This window comes from Chelon labrosus (assembly GCF_963514085.1).
Source record: "Chelon labrosus genome assembly, chromosome: 15".
In the NCBI taxonomy this organism is placed as follows: Eukaryota; Metazoa; Chordata; class Actinopteri; order Mugiliformes; family Mugilidae; genus Chelon; species Chelon labrosus.
Window position 1 is genome coordinate 18,310,802 of NC_140348.1, and position 22,006 is coordinate 18,332,807.

Consider the following 22,006-nt stretch of genomic DNA (forward strand, 5'->3'; position numbering starts at 1 on the left):
TAGTGTCTTGAAACGCCACACTATTTAAAATGCCTCACAGTTGTTCAGAGTGAAAACTGGGCCAGAGACTCGCTGCAAAAGTGGATGGAAATACAAAAATATTACGAAAGTCCTCTATTATCTGAAATATCTAGGACAAGGTTCATTCCTCTGCGGATTAAGTGAAGCAGCCGTTGCCGTAGCCTTAGACGTAGACGCTTTCTTGTATTTCTCCGCTAAGATGAACTTCCTTCAGTGTGGGAAAACCGTTTCAGCGAAAACTGAGAAGTCATCGGACATGAATAAGCAGGAGAGCACTGAAAGTTTTTTTTTTTTTTTTTGTTTTATCTGTAGTGCTGGAATCAAAGAAACAGAGGTTTTTGTGTGTGTAGAAAAGAAAATAGCGCAATAACACACGAAGCTGATGGGAAATAATGTTGGAGAAGTTGGGGGAAAAACAAAAAAGTCATCCATGAAATTGCTTGTTGCATCCTTTAAAACCCTCTTGATTGATGGTGGCAATTTTAAAGGTTGGCAAGTTCCCCAGTTCTGTGGAAGTATTAGAAATGAGTACTCCAGGGTTCTCTTAAAGGAAAGAAATCCCCCCCCCACCCCCTAAACAAACCTTCTATTTAACCCAGTTAAGTAACAGCTATTGGCAATGTACATTCCTGGTTCAATTTCAGTGTTTGGTAGTGTGTGTTTTGTTTTTTATTCCTGTTGATAACTGGCCTGACAGTTGGCCACTGCAGCTGTGGGCAGCTTTATGGGAAACATGCATTTTAAAGTTAGAGACAACACAAGTTTTGCACATTGTGCAGAATGATACTAGCACATTTTATCCCACCGCATACATCCGTATCCTTCCTGTCAACAAGCTACGGCAACAAGCTCAACGACCTTGGTGCACCTTTAGACGGCCATCAAGGAATCGAAAATAATGTATTAATATTTAAACAGCTGAAAAACTAAATTCAGAAAAATTGGAAAAATTCAGACGGTGTAGAAAGAGAAAAAACAGTGTAATGTGGCTATAAGCTGAGTGTTTCGTAATGGCTTTAACTATAACTCCTCCCGTGGGAGACCTTAAGTGGAGGCTGGTGCATGAATAGATAATGAGCAGCGGCATAACAAGATGTAATGTAATTATTTTATAAAATATATTTTCCTCTGAGAAGAAGTTAAATGAAATTATAAATTTTATATGTGGTAATTATTAAAAATGCACCATACAAACTGCTTATAAATGTTAATTAGAGGACAAAATCTCAAGAAGCTCAAAATATATAAACTATTAAAACTTGATTTTCAAATTCAAATCATACTGCAAACTGTACATTCATTACGAAAGCTGCTTTTTTTTTTATCAATCTGTTCACAACTGTGCATTAGCCGCCGTCACTTCTATTTCTGACGTTTCCAAAAGCAGATTCATTTGCGCCGTCGATGAAGCAGGCTACAGTTTCTAGCTCCGGGTGCCAAATGTAAGATAGCTTCAATGTACCAGTTAATGGCGGCGTCGAAGAGTGCTGGACGGCATCCACCGCTCTAATTCCAGCCACTCGGTAGTCTTATTTAGAAGCGCCTATAGTGGAACGTTGCTCTGCAGTACGGAGGCTGCGGGGTTCCTTCACAGGTCACAGTCTTTCCAACGCTCAGCTGTATTTTTAGTTTGCAGACATCGATTCAAAAGCTGCTTCCTGCACAAAAACAACAGCGGCTATATTAGTTGTAGAAGACGTAAATTTAAATACATACGGGGCACGTTGAAAGAGTGATTTACTTAATGTTTCCAGAACTGAGGAAAATGTTGACAGAGGTGATGTGATGTCTCTCTAAAGTTTTGTGTTTATTTCTGTTTGTTTCACACATAATGAGCTTACTTTAAAATCCGCACATAGGTCAGAATCCCAAATCAAAAGCCTACAAAAACTCTGAATTACCATTTGAAAGGCAGGGTCCAAAAGTCCAAAAATATTGTGCCGAGCTTTTCTTTGCTAGAGTTTATATTTATCCTGATGAAGAACGCAACGCATCGAGAAACAAAGACATTTCATACTATTTGCATTGTCGGTATATTTCCACATTCACTCCTCTGTCTGTGTTAGAAGGACTACAAGGAAGCCAGTGTTTGTTATCATTTTTTTTCAACATTTCCTGACTTATTATTTTTGTATTGTCGAGGCTTTAATTAAATACTTCAGCCTATGCAATACTATAACTGAAACAGCAGATGAAGGCCAGCTTGTATCGAATATGTTAGCATTCCAGGCTAATTCGTATGCATATGCATATGAAGTGGGTCCGAAATTGCATAAGCCCTCCAGCTGCCTGTCTTATGAAAGCGAGGTGTAAGGAAAGAAGGTGCCGGAAGAGCATTGATCAGTCGAGTAGAAGAGAAAGAGTGGCAGCATATTGATCCTAAAATATTTGAATCCATTTAGACTTTTGTCCGTGTTTGATCGTGGAAAATGTCAGAATTGGCGCAAACGGCAATAATACGCAGCGCTGAATATCTAGAATATTTACATGGTTCGACTTTATCAACACGCTTGAGCCGACGACTACTGCAAAATGTTGTTCGCTGAAACCACTAATAACAGAGCAAATAGCAGAAAATCGCATCCCAAATATTACTTCAGCCCTACTTCAGCTTTCTGAATCTGTTGCATGTCTTCTGTGAGCTACAGAACAAGAAGGAAAGAAATCCAATAATTACTTGATTTGTTTTGTTTTTAATAAAAATCCCTTCTCAGTAAGAGGGAGGGTTCGTAGAGGTGAGATTGATTTCATGTTTTTGCATGTTCTTATTTACAACTGAAGGAAATTTAAAGACCATACCTCTCCTTCTAACGCTTTATTTTTGTCTGAAGCCGAGCAGACTGACATGTTTTAGATTACACTGTAATTTAAATGGACTTTTCTACATAAACATGACCGCAGAGTTGTAGCTTTGATTTTTATGGGTTCATTTTTAACACCATTAGTAATTTAAGCCAATATTTTGTGTTCTACAAACTGCGTGAACCCTGATGGCAACTTTGTCAGCTCGCACTGGGGAGTCAAGTTGTTTTCGGCCTTCAGTGCGACTGTGATAAGGAAAAGCTCGAGCTTTGCTGGTTGGATTAGTTCCACTCGAGTTTTCTATCTCCAGCTGATGCAAAAGGTGGAGCTACGTGATAACCGAGGAGCATTTCGAGAGTTTTATGGCACTTCAGAGTCAGAATAAATGTCTCCTCTCTGAGAAAATAGTCACTAGCTGCACCCCGTTACGCTCCATTACGCCACACTTGCACATTTACGACCTCAGATGCGCGGATAAATCTTTTTCTGTCAGTCAAAGCGACGCATGCGCCGTGTTGTAAATTCAGCGCCACGTCAAGTAATCACACGATTGTAAATTAAAGAAGAAACACAATGCAGTTATTATGCAAACTGAGACATAATTTAGCTGAAAAGTGTGTTAAAATTTGGATCGCTGAGGTGAACTGTGTGTAGCACCTCGGAAGGGAGCAAACCTGTCACGCAATTACAAGGAGCCCTCATACGGAGAGAAGACATGGTGAAATGGATTGCAGTAGAACAAGAGGGTATTACACATTAATGAGAAATTATATTGTCAGTCCAAGAAACCTTGCTCAGTTAAAAATCTACATGTATCATGCAGGAATTATTCATTTGTTTCTGTTCTCTTGAAATAGAGACACAGAAAATATGCATGATGTATATGTTTATATATATATATATATATATATATATATTGAACATTCAGTGTCTGTGGATTAAGCATATGTTCCCTACCTTAAGGCATATGGGAACTTAGGAACTTAAATATTTTTCCTTCCTCTAAGATGATCGCTCTGTCCCCGTTCTCCTCAAACGCACACTTGATTATATTTGCTCTTATTTAGCCGGAAAGCCTCGCGGTATGAATCGTACAGATGAAGTGAGCCGGACTCTGACTATGCTCAGGGGAAGGGACGCAGGAAGTCCTGGCAGGAGAGGAGAGGACGGAGATGAAGGTCGATTCACCCCGGCCTGCGCGCCAGCTGTCACAAGTGGACGGGCGGGAGAATCACCTGAAACCTGAATTGATTTCTTTGAGTGAGGGAGAACGAAATTTCTGATATCTGTTGACCTCCCTTGATGGAAAGTGTCACAGGGGTGCCAGAGATGGAGCGGGAGAAAGACTCCAGACAGACAGCAAATGTCATTTCAGGAAAAGACAAGCGGTGCCTTTTGAAAAGCGCCACTGGGCCGGCTCCTATTACCGACAATCATGTCACTTCAGACTGAATGCAAACTTCTGAACTCCACCTCTAATGAGAAAAAGAAAAATGTCGTATGTTTTCTTTTTCGCAAAGAAATGCATGTTTTTGGCCCGGTAGCCTTACGTCTCCTGTTACCCGTCTTAGCGCCCTCCTTCAAGCAGCTACGGCGGCTGGCGTGATGATTTATTAACTCGGTGTTTGATGAAGCTCTCCTACAGAAAGCCACTCGATAAAGTCTCCTAGCAATGGAAATAATTTCGAGCCAACTTCACAGATAATTAGGCACTTTAGCCGGCGGACTTGATTTTGAAATAAGCAGAGCTCCCAGCACTTATACCTCGCCACAGTGGTAATGCTTGGGGGCGGCGGTGAAATGAAGGGGGAGGGGAACCTTTGCAGAACAACTTAATTTCATGTTTTGGAACATACGAAGCTCAGAATCCACAGAGCCTGGCTTCGGACTTCAGGCTTTTAGGAAGAGTATCTACAGTTAATAAAGGCGGGGTGGATTATTTTCTCACCACTGCCGTATTTATAGAAGCGGTTATAAATACCTACTATATATCGGGATCCCTGTGAGACCATGCGAGCTCGATGGGGCGCTGACTCTTTTCATTAGTAGTGCTTTTAGGGAAGGGTAGTATACTGTCTCCCTTTAGTTTAAATAGCGTTAGGCTACAGTGCCTTATCCAGGCAGTTCTATCTTTATAAGACAGGGCCGTGCTCTAAGTAATCTCCTTATGATTTAAATAGGCAGGTGATTTACTGACACATATTTAAAGAGTAATTCCGTGTGAGGAGGATGTGAAATAAAACAGTGAGCTCAAAGATCTTAACCACCATCTTAGACGTGTTCTAGCGTTGGAAAGTGTGCGCTACACGTTTGCGCATAACATGTTGTCAAGTAAAGGATTATCTTATCTTATCTTAATGCTCTCCTATGTGAACAATAAGAGCATTAGTTTCTATTTAGGGATGTTAATATGGGTTAATAAGTTTGACAGTGTCAACTGATGCTTTAATGCAGCTATAAGAGTAATTCCATGTACATGGCCTCTAAATAACGTGAGATAGACAGTGTTTGTGTGTTTACATGCCTCCAAACATCAGTCAGAATATAACTTTCGCTTTGGCCCGCGTCGAATTTGCAGGTTGAGCAAACGAGCTGCCCACAAACACTTATCTGAACCACTTGTTGCTTTGCTACCTCCACGTTTCACCAGATGCGCCCAGAAAAGTGCATTTATTCTAACCAGAGAGAAGTGACTGGCTCAAGCGTTATCAGCCGCTAATATTTTTGGCTAAATAACAGATTGGCAAAAAGGTTTACAGCCGCTCCTATAAATCCAATCTGTGGTCACGATCACCCCTTTTCAGATCGAGGTGGTTACATGAAGCAGCATTAGTCAGATCATTACTAGTTTCCATAAACACAGCAAATGATGCGTTCCAAAGGTCTCTGTTTGTATTTGCTTCGTTGTGTTGCATGTTAAAAAAAAAAGTATTAATGTGCCAGTTGCAGCTTTTATGTTTTAACTACTACAGGCCATGGTGTAAAATGAAATCGGATGTGCAGGCCCCACTGGTTTCGAGCCCGTAGAGACAATTGGTTTGCCACAGCCCATAACGCTGCTAAATTGTTTGGGATATTAGGAAGTTAATGTATCATAAGGTGCGTCTGTGAGGCAAGAATTTCATTTTCTGCAGCGCCGCGGTTTTGCTATTACGCAGGCTTCAGGTTTATTATGCATTAACAACGCTGTTAAAATGATCTCATATACACATGTTTGCACTGGCATGAGTGCAGGTGTATGACTGTACTGCAGCATAATTTACAGAATACAGAAAGCGTGGTTTAAAGGAGAAAAAAAAAATCCATTTTCTTTCTCGTAATTATTCCATTACTTCTGTAATTTCATTAACTAAGCTTTGCTAATAAAAAAAAATAATAAAAAAGGGAGCAGCAGTAGGCTGTCAGAGGTAATTAAAAGATAAGGTGAACAGTACAAGTCTGCCTGCCCTAGCTGCATTAAGACATTTAGCAGGAGCGTAATACCCCTTCAGCATGCACAGGCACAGACACATTCGCTCACATAATGCTGTGAAGGGATGACGGAGGTGCTCTCCCACCTGCCAACAGACCCCTCACCGACATGTGCACTGGAGGGAGATGTGTTGCAGTCCCGTGGCGTCAGACTGGTGAGATATGAAATGTGACGGGTGCACAATGGTTGTCAACATGAATGACTCATAAACAAGCAAAGCATTAGGACAGCCTACACCACAGTGTTCTTTTTTTTTTTTTTTTTTTGCCTTCTCCTTGCAGATAGATTGGAGAGGAGGCCCGACACCGTCTCAAATACCACTTCTCACTGCCTTTTTCTTCTTTGCGTTGTGTGTGTGTGTTTACGTGGGCCGGGGAAATAAGCTCGCTCCAGTAAACCATTACGAACGCCAGTGGATCACTCTGACTCGACGTGCTTCTGTTTTGCGCTCGGTTTGTTTGAGCCTCGGGCAGATTGTTGAACAACACACCCAATCCTTTTAACGAAAGCGTTAATACAAAACTCTGATTTATTATTTATGGGAACACTGTTACCGAGAGGTTTGAGTAAGTTTTATCCGAGCTGTCATTGGAGGTAATACCATTGAATTTATTGACTTGAAGCGTTTATTTGTTCAAACATGGTTCTGTTGAGTGATTGAAACAAAAAAACAAAAGACGCTACCTGGCGCCACTAATAATTTCAGAAAAACGGTTGGCCCGTAGAGACTGTTTTGCAGCTTTATGGCTGGTAAAACAAGTATCTCTATGGTTGTATAATGAGTGCAGATGGGGAGTTTAACGAGAAACCGACACCCCGAGTGCTGCTGCAGCTACTCCACCCTCCAGCTGCAAGGATGAGAAGCATAAAAAAAAAAAAAGAGCAGATTAGAGGAGAATGGTGGATCAACTTCATCAGTTAATTAAACTCTATTGCAGCTTGATGAGCAATTAATCAAGGCAGCGTGCAGAGTGTTAGACGGGGCTGAGTTCTCCGGGTGCGAAACGTGTGCGCCGTACTGTACGTTCCCCGGGGGGGGGGGGGGGGCGCCCTGTGGGGAGCAGCACTTACCAAGTGAGCAACCCGAAAATTGTACAGGGTGTAATGGGCTGGGTTTATGTAAGCAGCTATCAATCACTCTCTGACATAAGCCTGCACCCTATTAGAGCGCCAAGATTAGGCTCCCTCTCAGAGCTGAACTAACCGAGTAACAACTTGCCTAAGTTGATATAGAATTTCAGAAAAGGCTACTGCATTATTATTTAGAGAAAAAAATAATAATATTGGTGTTTGAAGCAGCAGCAGAAGGCAGAGTTAATCACGTTAAATGCGGGCTCTAAAAATGTCAGAAACGCTGCATTTTCTCGTGCAGCTCGTCTCACATCTGACTCCCTCAATCTTGATGGTTTGCTTTCTGCTCTTTGTCTGTTACCCTCTTTCATCTACCTCCTCATCTCTTTCAAGACTGTGAACTAGGCTTTTTTTTTTTTTATGCTATGGAAATTCGAGTTGGCAGTTTGTGACTAAATGCTGTAAATTTATTAACAAGACCACGGGGAACATTAAAAGTCAATTGAAGGAGGCTATTAAAAGCAGGATTTTAATTGGGTTGGTCTCTCCACTTCTCTCTTTTTCTAAGAGCAATGGCACTAAAAAAAAAAGTTCTGAATTAATGCGCTCGGTGTGTGCTCGTCCTTGAAAGAAAGTTCCAGTCTGATTTCGCAGATGGTTCATGATAAATTTTACTGTACACTAACGCACATAAAACACAGAAAGTAGCGTGGAACTTCTTGCCGCCTTTAGTCCCGCTGAGGAACTTCTGTCTTTGTGTCTCCAGCTGTAGACTTTCAAGAAGGGAAATCTCTAAAAAAATGACAGATTACAACAAAAGACTCCAACACACACACGTCTGCAGATCATGCCTTCACCCGTTCAGTTCCGAAAACCAGCAGACACGAGCTGCAGTCTCCGCAGCCGTCTGCTTTTCGGCGTCTTTTGATCGGTGTTTGGGCCTGCGAGCACGCGGTAAACTGTGTTAGCACTGTAGCTTTAATGCATCAGATTATATAATCTGTTGAAATTACATTACAAAGCATACAGTTGTCCTAGTTTTGGTAACGCGGTGTGACACTTTACAAATGGTTTTAATTGCTCTTTCGCTTCTGGCTCTTGAGACACGCTCCACTCATTTTGCACTTTGAGGGCTGCGTGCGCGCGCGTGTTTAGTGGGGTGGGTTTTAAAAAAAGAGTGGGTTTGTGCATATGGGAGGGTTAGAGAGAGAGAGCGTGTGCGAGAGAGATGGAGATGCAGTGTAGTATTGGTGGTGCTGACTGGATAATGACATGCAGAGTGCTGCTACAGTAGGCTGAGCCTCCAACCAGATGCTCCTTTCACTGCAGCTCATAAGCAGAGAAAGAGAGGGAGCGGGAGAGTCTGCACCAGCATACGCACCCATCTTAGCTGGATTAAGCAGCACGATTCAGAGACTTCAATCATGTACTGTAAAAGGAGCTTATTAGAGTAGATACCCATCATGTGGTTCAGAGGAGACTGTGGCTTAGCCGAGTTCAAACTTCCTTTGAGACTTTTTTTTTTTTTTACACTTGTGTCTTTTTTTTTTTTTTATGCCGTCCGTGTAATGATGGAGATGTTCACTGGAATTTAATGATTCGGTCATATCTTATTCATTGAGGGCTCAGAGGAATGGATGTCTGTGTGTCTGTGTGATGGATGAATGGCTAAAGCAAAAATGATATATGTTTATGGTACTTCAAGAGAAGCAGATGGCAGCACCACACAAAACAGGTACACAGAGCACAGGGAGATCAAGGGGATACTCTTAATAATTAACTACGTGGTATGCATATTTTTTTTTTTGTTTGTTTTTTGTTTTTTATGATAACCACAAATCATCCTGGAGCAATAAGACGCTCACAAGCACCGCATATGTTTTGTTAGTGCGGCTGCCAAGACAGTAATCCATACAGCAATGTGCCTTATGGGTAACCCAGCAGGTCGTGCAGTTTAATAAATAGATACATCACACGTTGCGCATGCACAGCAAACAAGACCCTCCTCGAGGACAGCACATGCTGCTGTACCACCTAATGAAGACAAATACGGAAAACGATGTCGTGTACTTCATTTCCTTCGGCCTCTTTCACGCTTTTCTTTCTGATTAAAAACTACGATAAAGTTACTGAATGTGGTGGATTGCCAACCCTGGCCCTCCTCGGCCCTCGGATCACAAAGGAATTGCTGTATATCTTTAAAATAGGCTCGTGGCCTAAACGCAACGACCACGAGTCCTTTCATTAAGCCAGCAGTCCGCTTATCTTTCAATTATAGCTTTTTTTATTAGGTTACTGATGCATTTTTATTGCAATAATTCACCATCGCCCTTTGCACTCTTAAGCGGAATAACTTCAAAGAGTTAATACAAAATTGAATAAATCTTCAATCAGCAGTGCAAGAAATGTAAGGTGACCGTTAAGCTATGTGCCCTTACTTTCTGTAAGCGTCACTTTTTACACATTTACCACGATATTTAAACAAAACAAGACGTCAGGTTTCTATTAATGCGTGTGGATGTGTTCAGGGACTGTGAGGTAATGGGTATTGGGGTGGGTAAGACTTTTCTTTTGACAGTATCGTCTCCATTGTACGTCTGATTCCTTTTTTGAAGACGCAGAATAAAGCAAATAAAGCGTAATATAACTGTCTGCAGAATTAAGCAAGTGGGTACAGGAGTGACAAACATCACGCCCTCTGGAGAGAACGAGCCTCCTTTAGCTTAAACAAACAACAAACAAAAAAAAACTACACAACGCGCTTCCCCACAACCATTTTGCTGCAGTCCCCTAGGAACATGGTACACAGCAGTGTTCCCAGATTACTTAAAATATTTTGTTCTCTGTGTTCTTCCCTCTCCAGGAGAAAGGAAACATTGCCGTCGTATTCAATGTCGGAACAGACGACATTAACATTGAGGAGACGTCAAAGTTTGTAAATGACGGAAAGTACCATATAGTGAAGTTTACGCGGAGTGGGGGTAATGCCACTCTGCAGGTGGATGACCTGCCAGTCATTGAGCGCTACCCCACAGGTGAGTCACCCACTTTGCCTGTAATTACATCGGCTGCTGCTTAAAGGCGATAGAAAGACCATGAGATATTATCAAGCTAGCTATTAGAGCCTTATCTGTTAGGATGTCTTTACGTTGACTTGGCATGTGCTTTAATTGCTTTTTATGTTTCTGTTTCCAGCAGCTGTTCAGATTAATACCAGTGTTGTTGAGCCCCCCCACCCCACATAGCTTTGATGTATGTAATGCAAAAACGACGTAAGCCTGTGTACATTGGTTGCACTCTCCCAGCGTAAACTCCCACCTACCCGGTCTACATGTCTGCACCACATTCTCCATGTACATAAATAACCCACCCACGGTGTATGTTCACATTGGCCTGAATCAATAGACTATTTACAGACAAATTACCACTTTTATTGTAAGTAATTGTGTGCCATTCCACTATTTACGTCTCTGCCAATACAGCAGATTGATGAGGACGGCGGGCAAGACGAACGTGTAATAACCCACTCAAAGTAAATCTGTTGCTTTGCACATGATCGTCTAGCTTAACCATAAAAAATGTACTTTAATATTAATCATTTTCCCGGCATACGATGAAATGACTCAAAGAAAGCTTTATTCATTTTCTTAGTCATTAGTGTTACTAATAATTTCATTTGTGTAACACTTTTCATAAACACAGTTAACATGGCAGGAGAAGATGAATTCGCTAATTAGTGCTGTGTGTAATGAGCGTTTAGTAACTGATAAAGAAGTTGCACATTATACGAGCGGAATAGTCGGATTGGCACTTTGTTTTATAGTTTAGTAATTACTGATAACTTTCATCGGTTTTTGAAAGTTTTTTTTTTTTGGGGTGGGAGGGGGTGGGGGGGGTTAATCGACTGGAAGCAGACAACCGCTCAGCAACACTGGTATGTTTCTGTAGAATGTCACAATGTTAAAATGTTAGCAGTGTGAATTTAAATGCTTACTGCCCGTGTTGTTGAAATTGTTAATCTCTTCTAACTGCTTTAAAAAAAAAAGGCTTTGACAAAAGCTAAAGGGGGATTAAAGGAGAGCGGAAAAACGCACCGTAGGAACAAGTGTAGCATTCATTACGGGAGAGTAAAAGCTGCAGAATCAAATGTAAAACGTTTGTTAGGTTGTGCAGGGAAAACAAATAAATAAAAAATAAAAAATGAGTGGGCAACCAGAAGACAAATTGAACCTGTCTCTCCCCTTTTTTTTTGCATAATGTTTGGTGACCTTTTTAAGCTATGACCAGTGCATTCATCCAAGTGAAAGAGGGTTTTATGACCGGGACTCAATCCTCGCCGCTTGCCTCGGGTGGGAAAGGGAAACTAATGGCTTTTGACGTGTTGCGGAGAGGACAGAATGTACGGCGGGGTTAAATGCTCGCGTGCTACCGCGTCAATCTCCTGAAAAAAACCAAACACCCTCAGACCCCCTGGTGATAATACCTGCATGTGCTGCACATAAACTGGATCAAGCTTTTTATAATACAAAAATGTGAAGCAATGAAGGTGATGGCGAAAACCACTAAAGGATATGGGAATATACGAGTGGTGACATTTTTTTTTTTATTATTTTGAATTTTGGTTAATGTGCTGTAAAATGCAGAAAAGGCTTTGTAATAGCACAGGAATAAATCCTCTCATAAGTGCTGCGTTATAAAAGCTGCAGGGAAAAAGTGACCGATCTCATCCCCACCAATCATGCATCAGTGACAATGCCAAGTCCGGCTACCTTATTAGACTCGTTGCAGACTAATTACATCTAATCACAATTACTGCGCAGTTCCTCCCCTCACCCCGAGCACACAGAGCCATTATTCTCTCAGCTCGCCTGTAGTTTGATTAGTATCCATGTATGCCTCTAACGCACTCATAATAGCAGCCCTCAGCCACTCTTAGGCCACTCACAGATCAACAGTGATTATAATAAGAGCAGACAGCAAAGATAAAAATGATGGCTGCAGTGAGGAAGACGGAGAGGAGGGGTTTATATGGGAGGCAGCGATCACTCTCAAAGCAAGGAAATAATTGCTTCACCAGAGCCTCTATTGCTGCCCTCGTAATCTCATTAAAAAGTCTCGTACTGCATACTTAAGGCCCATTAAAAGTCTTTAGTACAATTATTCGAATCCGAAATGCAAAACGCACAGACACATAACCAGGCTTCTGTTTGTTGTAGTTTAGCTCCCCTTCTTTTATTCTCGCCCTGCTTTCATTCGGCGCCACACACAAAAGGCTGGGCTAAAAAAAAAAAAAAATAAATAAAAAAAAGCCCCTTCTCCCGAGTCTTGGCCATGGAAGTAATACCATCACAATGGTGCTGCCATGCCCACGGGGTACAGTGCAGCATCCTATCGGAGCACCCAGTGAACACGCGTTGCACACAAAGATAATGGAGAAGTCCCTGGCCTTATTCTTTTATTGTTATCAGAGCGTGGTGCACTTACAGAGCTCCGTGTCTCTCGCTCCGCTCTCCGTCCCCTCCTTTTCTGTCCTTTTTGACTCTATCTGTCCACCCCTAACCCCCCTGTGGATCTCACCCTGCGTCCCGTTTCCTCCACCTCGCCGTGTGGAGTCTGATCTGTGGGGTAAAAAGAGGAGGAGGGTCAGCTTTATCCATTAAAGCTGCATCCTTTCTGTTTTGCCTCTGTTCTATCCGTGAGCCCATTCAGCCTATTGTGGAAGCAGTCATCACTGAGCATGCTTACAAAAAATGGTGCAATGGCTGCCACGGCCAGAGCAGCGGGGGGAAAAAAGGGAAGCAGAATAATAAAAATAATAGTCAGATTTGAGTAGGTTCCTCCTCTTTTTCCGTCTCCCGGGTCCACGAACAGAGGGAGCATTTGCATATAACACGGCGAGCGTCCTAGGGCTTGTAATGAGATAAAGCTCCCACCTTATCTGACCACTTTATTAACAAAAAAAGAAAACAAGTGAGTGAGGGCAAAGCGGGTCGGCTGGGACGGCTCAGCTGAATCGCGGCTGTCTGGCGGCGGAGATAAGCCGGGGCTGTCCCACACCAAACCAAATCACCGCTCAGCAGCAGTCACAGGCTGCGCTCGCAGGCAGGATGAATGGGCTCCACTGCTGCATCAAAGCTCAGGGGATAGCATTGTTTAACACTCCGGTGTCCCACAGTGGGGATCAATACACGATCACACCTTGATTATATCCACACTTAATTAACCCCAGCGTAAGGATAGACTGAGCGTGCCACGCGGCGCAGAGCCCAACGGAGAAAAGCGCGACTGTCTTTGAAAACGGGAGCATGCTTTTGCACAAAAGTAGAGGATTTAGGCACAGTGGCGTGCCGTGTGTGAGGACGAGGGCATGTTTGCTGTATATGTTCGCCCCTCGCACTACTTTGTCGTGCCATCTATGTCAACAAACTTGCGGCAAAATTTCGGCAGAAGCACATAAATAAATATCTGTAAATAGAAATGAAACATGGAAGATATGAAAGGAATGCTACTGTCGATAAACGAGGCAAGAATGCATATCAGGGGATTAACATCCATTAAAAACAAGCGTCTTTTGAGTCGAAACTCGTACGTCCTCACTGTCCTCTCAACATCTGTAGGCTAACAGTTCTCCAGAGCCCAGTCTGAAGCTGACCTCTCCTTGGATGAAGTGTCACAGTGGCAGAAAAACTGCAGGGGTGACGTAACTAGCAGGCTTTGACTGACAACCTGAGGTGACGGTATAATAACAAGGGTGGTGAATGTACCATCACGACAGAAATCAGGGATTATTCATTAACATATCACGTTCAAAAAATATAGGGAAGCACAGCTGTGTTTGTGTGTTTGGATAAACGAATACACTATTTACTCCTGTTACTGTGACATATGGTAAAAACTAGTGCACAGCTTCTTGGGGAACTCATTAAGCCCTTTATAAAAAGTGAAGTAGCAGCTGAGTTTTACTTGGAAATGTGCCTCAATTAAAGTGACGTGAATGATGGGGGGGGGGGGGGAATTTAGAAAAAAAAAAATGCTAATTTAAATGCGGATACAAGACTTGACGGCCTGATGACTGGCCAATCAAATAATACACGCCATGATCCCATGTGGCTTTAATGCAGAGTGTATCTTTGTGCATCAGTGTTGAAGGAGAAGTGTTCCACTAAATCTCCTTCACAAGCCTTTGTGCCCCAACCTGGCACAATCAACTGCAGCCAAATTCCATGAGCCGTATAGACAAGCCTTAAACCCTTCTCTGTGTAGCTGATCCTCTGCAGTAATTCAAGCTGATGCGATTAAAAAATGTCTTTTTATGCGTCTTCTTTCCTCCAAGACCTTTCATCAGGCCAACTGTGCATCTGTTACAAGGTTACCTCCTCTCCTTCATGTCTTTTGCGATCCTCTCCTCTCCTCTCCTCTCGGAAGCCATTCTCCGCCGAATCATTGTTAGCTACCGGATCTTTTATCTGCCAGAACTGAATTAATATAGTTGATGGGACAAACATTGTCAATCTGCCGGAAGAATGAAGCTGACTGAATTCAATCTCGGCAGACAATACCAGGGGAAAAGCACTCAGAGACAGTGCCACTTTGCTGAAAGTCTTCTGTTCTCGAGAGGTTATTGGCCTTGACAAAAGGGTGATGCAGAGTTTGCCCTCATTAATGCCAAAGTGGCCCTCCAATCCTGGAGTGGAGTTTTCCTGTAGCCGCTCTTACTCTCCCGTGTCACTTATTGGGCTCATTTTTAAAAAACACTCTTAAAAAAACTGCTTTTATGTCAAACATATACTGTGCAACATTCAGCCAGTCAACTTGATGTTCCTAATGACCCATAGCCGTTGTCAAAGCTGTTCTGGTGAAGGTTTTACAGTGTATGTACATACTCTGACATTGTCTTCTGACTTTTTTCCTCTGACTAGATGCTCTGAATGTATGCCGTGTTAATTGTTATATGGCAAATAGCTTATCGTTTCTTGTCAATTAGGCTATTTATAAATGGGGTGGGCATAAGGTTAAAGTTAAATTGTTTTCTCCTTTAAACCATAAAAGGTGGATTTAATAATAAATTTAAATGATGTTCTTTTGGAAAATGTATATTAACTAGTTTAAAAGCCAGTTAAAAAGAGGGTAATGACAAATGGGATGGAAATATCTGGGGAAAGATGATTTTTTTTTTTCTTTTGTAATGGAAATGTAGGAAATTGTGATTTATTTTTATTTTTTTGGTTGGTTTATAATGTAGCTCTATTAACCTAGATGAAACATTCACTTATTTTCAATTAACATAGGCCTAATTTGTTGGCTAAAATAAAATAAAAGGAGTGACGTTTGTTCAAATAATGTTTCGGTAAATATTGTTTTTTTAAATACCTATCAAACTTTTTAAATATAAAAACCTTGTGCAGTTGTACAGCTCCAGCATTAAGTATGAATATTTAACCTTTGACCTTACAGATTGTAACCAATGAAATGTCTCTTTAAACTTTAAAGGCAACAATGATAACGAACGCCTGGCGATTGCTAGACAGCGAATCCCATACCGACTTGGTCGAGTAGTTGACGAATGGCTACTCGACAAAGGTAAAAAATCACTGATTAAAATTTCAAATAAAATAATTTGATCATAACCAAGGTGTAGCACTACTTTGTAAATAATAAACCATAAAAAAAATAAATGTTCAGTAAAACTTTAAAATTAAATTTGAACAGTTAAATTTAGTGTTTCATACTTTTTATAATAATGTATTTATTTTATAGATGTTTTAATACGTGTTTATTGTCAACTTATGGTTAAAGGGACTGTAAATATGAACATAAATCCACTTACTGTAAGTAATACCAGCACTGATTAAAAAATGTCTATAAATTACTGTAGCATTTTGCTGTAAACACATAAATGATAAATGTAAAAGTTCTAGTTTAGCCATCCATCAGTCGCTAAGTGTTATTTGACATTCACTTTTGAAACATATACAGTGTCATTTGACCTCTTCTGACTAAACTGCTAGCGGTGATAAATAGTGTGCAATACCGATTGGCATCACAATTTTGAGTCCCTTTAACAGACATTGTAAATATGTATAGGGCTTTAGAAGAAGGAACTGTAATATAAAACAAACTGAGTGCATGCTTTGTTTTTTTATAGTTCAACAACTAATTCATATTTTTCACTCAAAATGTGAAACTAGCCCTATCATTTTTTATGTTTTACTGTCTTTCGTTTTTCTGTTTTGTCATAAAATGTTCTTTATTTTCTTTCAGTTGTTTATTCTAAGTGCCCAGTCATACTGTGTCCGTTCTAATTTTAATTTTCCTTGGTTGCTTTTGCTAAAAGGATGAACTTTAACAGGGAAGCGTATCCTGCTTCCGGTGAGACTGTGCATAAGAAAAATTATATTCTCACTTCTCGTAGCCAGTTTAGACTTTTAGCTTTCATGCTTGCTGTATATCAGGGTCATAAATGCTAACATTTAAAGGAAAACTGCAAGATTAGCATTAGCAATGCAGTTTTAGCTTTCATATACGGATGTTTTATATGAAGTATGTTTAATTTTCAAGGCAGTTTACTTTCAGAGAAATTGTCTATTTATATTACAAGATTATTTTATCTTCTCAAGTGTAGCTAACTCAGTTCTATCCCCCCAACAATACTTCTTAATCTTCTTTCTTTCTATTATAGATTAGACTGTCCTTTTAGCAAAGCTGCATTGATTTTCTAAATCCTGTGTTTTTATTTCATGTTTTGTTTTTGTTTTTTTTCTATTCATAGGCATCTCATCACTATAACTGCAATAAATTACCAGGGTTTGCCTCCACGACCTGTAATTTATTGGACTCATTAGCCACTGGGCAAATAATCTGTCTTTCTGTCCTTTTTATTTTCCTGTTCAGTAAGAGTGGCCGAGTCCACAGTTCAACATTCTTGTATATATGTGTAACGTTGTTTTCCCACAGGGCGACAGCTTACGATCTTCAACAGCCAAACCACTATACAGATCGGAGGCTGGGAGCGAGATCGGAGTCGATCCTTTCAGGGCCAGCTTTCGGGCCTCTACTATAATGGCTTGAAGGTGTTCAACATGGCCGCGGAGGGGGATCCCAATATAAAGATCCAGGGCAGCGTGCGGCTCGTCGGGGAGTCGCCCTCCTCTATCACGCCGCAGTCGAGCACCACAGCCAACCGCTCGGAAACGTCCACGTCCATCATGGAGATCACCACCACCACGGCGTCCAGCAGAAGAGTCAAGCAGACCACACCACGAGAGCCTCAGCAGGTAGGATCCTCTCTGTTCATGTCATTATTATCTTCGCTTGATCCACAGCGTAATCCTGGATTAGTAGAATGCATTTCGGCTCATATGTGAAGAATACGTGCCTCACTTTGTGTCACGTCTTTCTCCTCCTTGAATCCGCTGACCTAAAAACCGAAGAAAAATACGTCCATTGTTCCACAATTGGGAGCAGCACCACGGGCGCGCTGTCGAAGCATTTGCAATCAGATATGACTCCATGAGGTGTGTGATAACCATCGTAGAGGTCCTCCATCATCTTTATCTGTCTCGCATGAGAGCAACAGCGTCTGCAGGAGCATATTGCTTCTCAAATGTCACAATGTGTGGCTAAACAATGCAACACAAAATGCACGTCCTATCCAATGAAATGGCGGTCAGACCATTTCTGCACACTCTCTGACAAGAACAGCAAACCTGTCCTATTCAATCGTTTGTAAATTAACTCCCAAGGCAGCTATAATAGTCTTTTTGTCTTCATTTGTTAAACTACCGTATCTACGAATTTCAAAAGCGTGGATCTTTCTCGCTACAATCGTGGCGGTGGGAATTAGCTTGCAACAAATGATCTAGGAATACTTAACAGAAGACGGTGTTGACTCATTTAGGTCAAGAAGAACAGCTTCAGTGGACTGTGAATGTTTTTTTTTGGTTTTTTTTTCGCACAACTCAGATGGAAAGAGAGGAAATGCTTTCATATGATTTTGGTGTAAAACTAAACTTGAAGTGTTAGTCCACAGGAAGATGTTAAGACTGAAGAGCAACCTCATTGAGCCGATCCAAAGATGCTTTGCGATAGCAAGACAGAAAAATATGTACACAATCAATATATTTTAATTCAATTTTGACTGACTGTGTAGTGGTCCTGTCTCTATACTCTATAACATCACGGAGACAACAGTTAATATAAATATCAGAACACAGAGAACATTTCTCAGCGCCGCCGTAACGCAATTCTGTTCTGAATTACTGTCATCTTCTTTAAATCCATTTATTTCCACATTAGGACCTGTTGCTGCTTTTATCTGAAAGCACAAAAAAAATCCTTGAACCTCGACGTATCTGTGAAGTCAAAATTAAGCTCGTACGTAGAGCTTTCGGGCTCAAAAAGAACAATTACAGTATATTCAAAGCAAAAGAAAATGTCAGGCCTTTCTTTCACCGTTTCAGACTGTTCAACCCACAGCTCGCGTTACGAAATGGAAAAACTCCCACGGATAATTTGCACCTAGTTTTAAACTTGGCGTCCGTAAATATCACACATTACCGGCTGGTCCCCCCCCAACTCCCTCCAACCTGAGGCCATCGCAGCGGTTTGTGTAAGGGTCTGCAGATGCTGACAAATAATACAATCATAAATATTGATCCGGTGGAATGGCTTTCTCCCAGACTCAGCATGGTTCCTGAACCGTTGCAAGAGCATGTAATGCCGGTGAAATATCAGACAATAGGCTATAATTATACCCCAGCTCCGTGGAGTGTTATAAATTGCTACTACGGAACCAAGAGATTGGCAGAAAGGAACAGGCTTGATAAGATGGATGCCGTCTTTTTCAGGCCTTTTCATCCAGAGAGAAATAAAGTAATATAAATGACCGTGGCAATTTAGAAAGGTAGTGTATTACAGAGACGGGCATTATACGCAGGGTGTCTGTATATCTGGATATCTGACAATATGGTAATGAGACTCTGCATGAATGTTTTGATCAATAGGTTTGCCTTGTAGCAATCACGTGAGCAGACATTGTTTTGTCGTAAGCAGTGTACAGTTCAAACGTATTTTGCTTTTTAGAGAAGAACATCTAATTGGTGCCTCGTTTTAATAGCATACAGTCTAGAAGTATTTTTAGAGAGGTGTGCTGTGAGGTTGCGCGCTAACCTTTAAAGTGGCATATTAAAGGGTGGGAAAATAGTGAGGCTAACTGTGCCGCTTTACGTTTGGTCTAATTTATTCATACTGGAAAAAAAAAAAGGGTCACGAGGTCAAACAGTTGCTTTGCGAGGTTGGTGGAAAGATGAACGAGGCAGCAGAAACGTGCGCGTTGGGAGGTGTGTCCGGTTCGATTCAACGCGGCGACCTTCCCATGGCGAGCGAGCTCCCGCGGTAGGACGTTACCGTCTCAGGACACTACACTTAGAAAGACATCAGGTCTGGCCTCGGTAAAAAAGAGATGATGCGTTCACTGTCCTCCCCCTTGAATAGTCAGCATTTTAATCTTGTCCAGCTGTTCCATTTCCCCTCTGATGGCGAACGTAATTCAGCGAATGCTTTTAAGAGACTTACATTAGCGGGACACATATATTTGTAGTATGGATGGCCCCAGTAGAAATAAAATGGCTAACACGGGGAGCGGCAGTATCGGGCTGTGACTGTTAAAGCTCAGTGAAAATGACGCTCCAGAAAATGTTGATTAGACGCTTGAAAAGCAGGCAAAAAAAAGAAAGACAAACTGAGATGGCATTTGTAGGTCTGCCTAAAAATGAAAAGCGATGACTCAACATACATTGGAAGGTACCGTCAGAGTTGTAAGTGCACCATAGTTTCTACAATGTGACATTATTGATGCTAAATATCTGCGTCACCTATTATTATAAATGTATAAGTTGGGTTTGGATAAGTGGGCATGGCTTTCCCCATACAGAGTGACAAACTGCACAAACTCATGGTTGATTTTATGCTGCCTGAGGGGTTAGCTTGCAATGTCCCTGACCTCTATCGACGGCTACTTGGCCGACTGAGCGGGTTGAATGGCCGGTGCTTGAGAATTAAACTGAAGTTACAAAAGCAAACAAAGGATGGTGTTAAGAGGGTACACGCAGAAGGCTCTTTTCATCTCAACTGGAAAAAAAAAAAAAAAACAGACCAGCCTATCAGCATGATTCAGGAGAAGCCAGGACGGTTTGTATCTGTCTTCCTGTTTTCATATGTGAATGACAAAAACAGACTACCGCCACCTTGAGGTGTGGAGAGTTATTTCCACCCACAAATCCATGCACCTAGCCTAGAATCTAGACGCGCCCCTAGCGGCAGCAAATTACATTTGCTTCCAGGGGCAGTCTAGTTACTCTCCGTTGACTTGAGATTTCGAAAAATCCAAGATGGACCGGGCCAATCACGAGTCGGTGGGCGGGCTTAACATGATGACGACTGACCTGCGACCATAAGTTCCGTGAATTACGCGTGAATTCCCCATCCTGCTAGAACTACCAGAGCGATGGCTGCTGCTAGCGAACAACTTTCTTTCGAATCGGCTTTGGCCGCCACTCTGAAAGACTTGAAGTTAAGCTTTTCTCTGAGAAAAGAACAAGAAACTGCACTGAGGTCGTTCTTACAAAAGAAGGATGTATTTGGAGTTTTGCCAACCGGATACGGCAAAAGTTTGATCCACAGCATAAAAATGATTAATGCAGGAGAAACTCAACCTGTAGGCGAACTCATAAAAAAAAAAAAAAAAAAAAAAACAGGATGCAACAAGAACTATTTAATATCTATTAGGATAAGTTTTTTCCACAACACATGCAAGGAACTCTCTTTTCCGTCGCTCTGACTACGTCACCTTCTTCGTTGCTCTGATTGGTTGTAGCGCTATCCTATTGCGTGGAGAGGGAGTTTGAAAGACAACCGTTTATCCCACCCCTCCGGTTGAGCCCAGTCTATGGAGAGTGCCCAGACCCTACATTTAATGTGGGTCTGGCTCGTCAGGCTACCATGCACCAGTTGTTTTTAAAGAAAATGTTTTGGCCCAGAGACAGGCAACGTGGGACGACACCACAGTTGGTCTTTGCTACCAGTAGCTCATTCATGTGTTAATTTGTCCAGGCACTTGCATAATGAGAAAAGAGATTTTGCCAGAAAACAAAAACAGAACAAACTAAACTTGAAATTGTATTTTTCTATGTAAGTAAACAGAATTTTTGCTGTGTCTGCTTGCATTGGCCTGGTTTTCTCCTAGGGTAAAGTCAACGCACTAATCATCATTAAAATAATTATTTTGAAGGGTCTGCCTGCTCAGGTGCCCTATCCAAAAGTTCTCTAAATGTTGTTATTGAATACTGTGATCGTTAGCTTATGGGTACCATTACATTAATGTCATTTTTCTCAAGCCACTGGGTGTCCACTCATGCTTCATTAACAAGGTTTTTATCATCTCAGAGTACACTGCTGCAATCAGGAGAGAAATGCACCATGGGAAAAAAATAAAAAAAAAAGCTGATGAGTCACAATTGTTATTTTAATTGTGATTAGAATTTTACATTTGCTTAAAGGATAATTGGATTGAGACTGCTCCAGGATTTAAAACCCACTCCAGTAGCCCTATAGAGTTATAATACCAGAATAGCAGTGAGATTT

General features: G+C 41.5%; 1 protein-coding gene across 8 annotated transcripts in view; it reads left to right on the forward strand.

Annotated features, from left to right (window-relative positions):
• The window catches only part of LOC311500118 (neurexin-1a-like), a gene marked incomplete at its 5' end in the record, with an annotated part of 245,797 nt that overhangs the window by 192,087 nt on the left and 31,704 nt on the right, over positions 1-22,006 (forward strand). For all 8 annotated transcript variants that reach the window (XM_084561318.1, XM_084561319.1, XM_084561321.1 and 5 more), the window contains 3 exons: positions 10,230-10,401; positions 15,857-15,946; positions 17,321-17,640. In XM_084561318.1, coding sequence (XP_084417444.1) covers positions 10,230-10,401; positions 15,857-15,946; positions 17,321-17,640 — 582 coding nt within the window. The remainder of the gene's footprint in view (positions 1-10,229; positions 10,402-15,856; positions 15,947-17,320; positions 17,641-22,006) is intronic.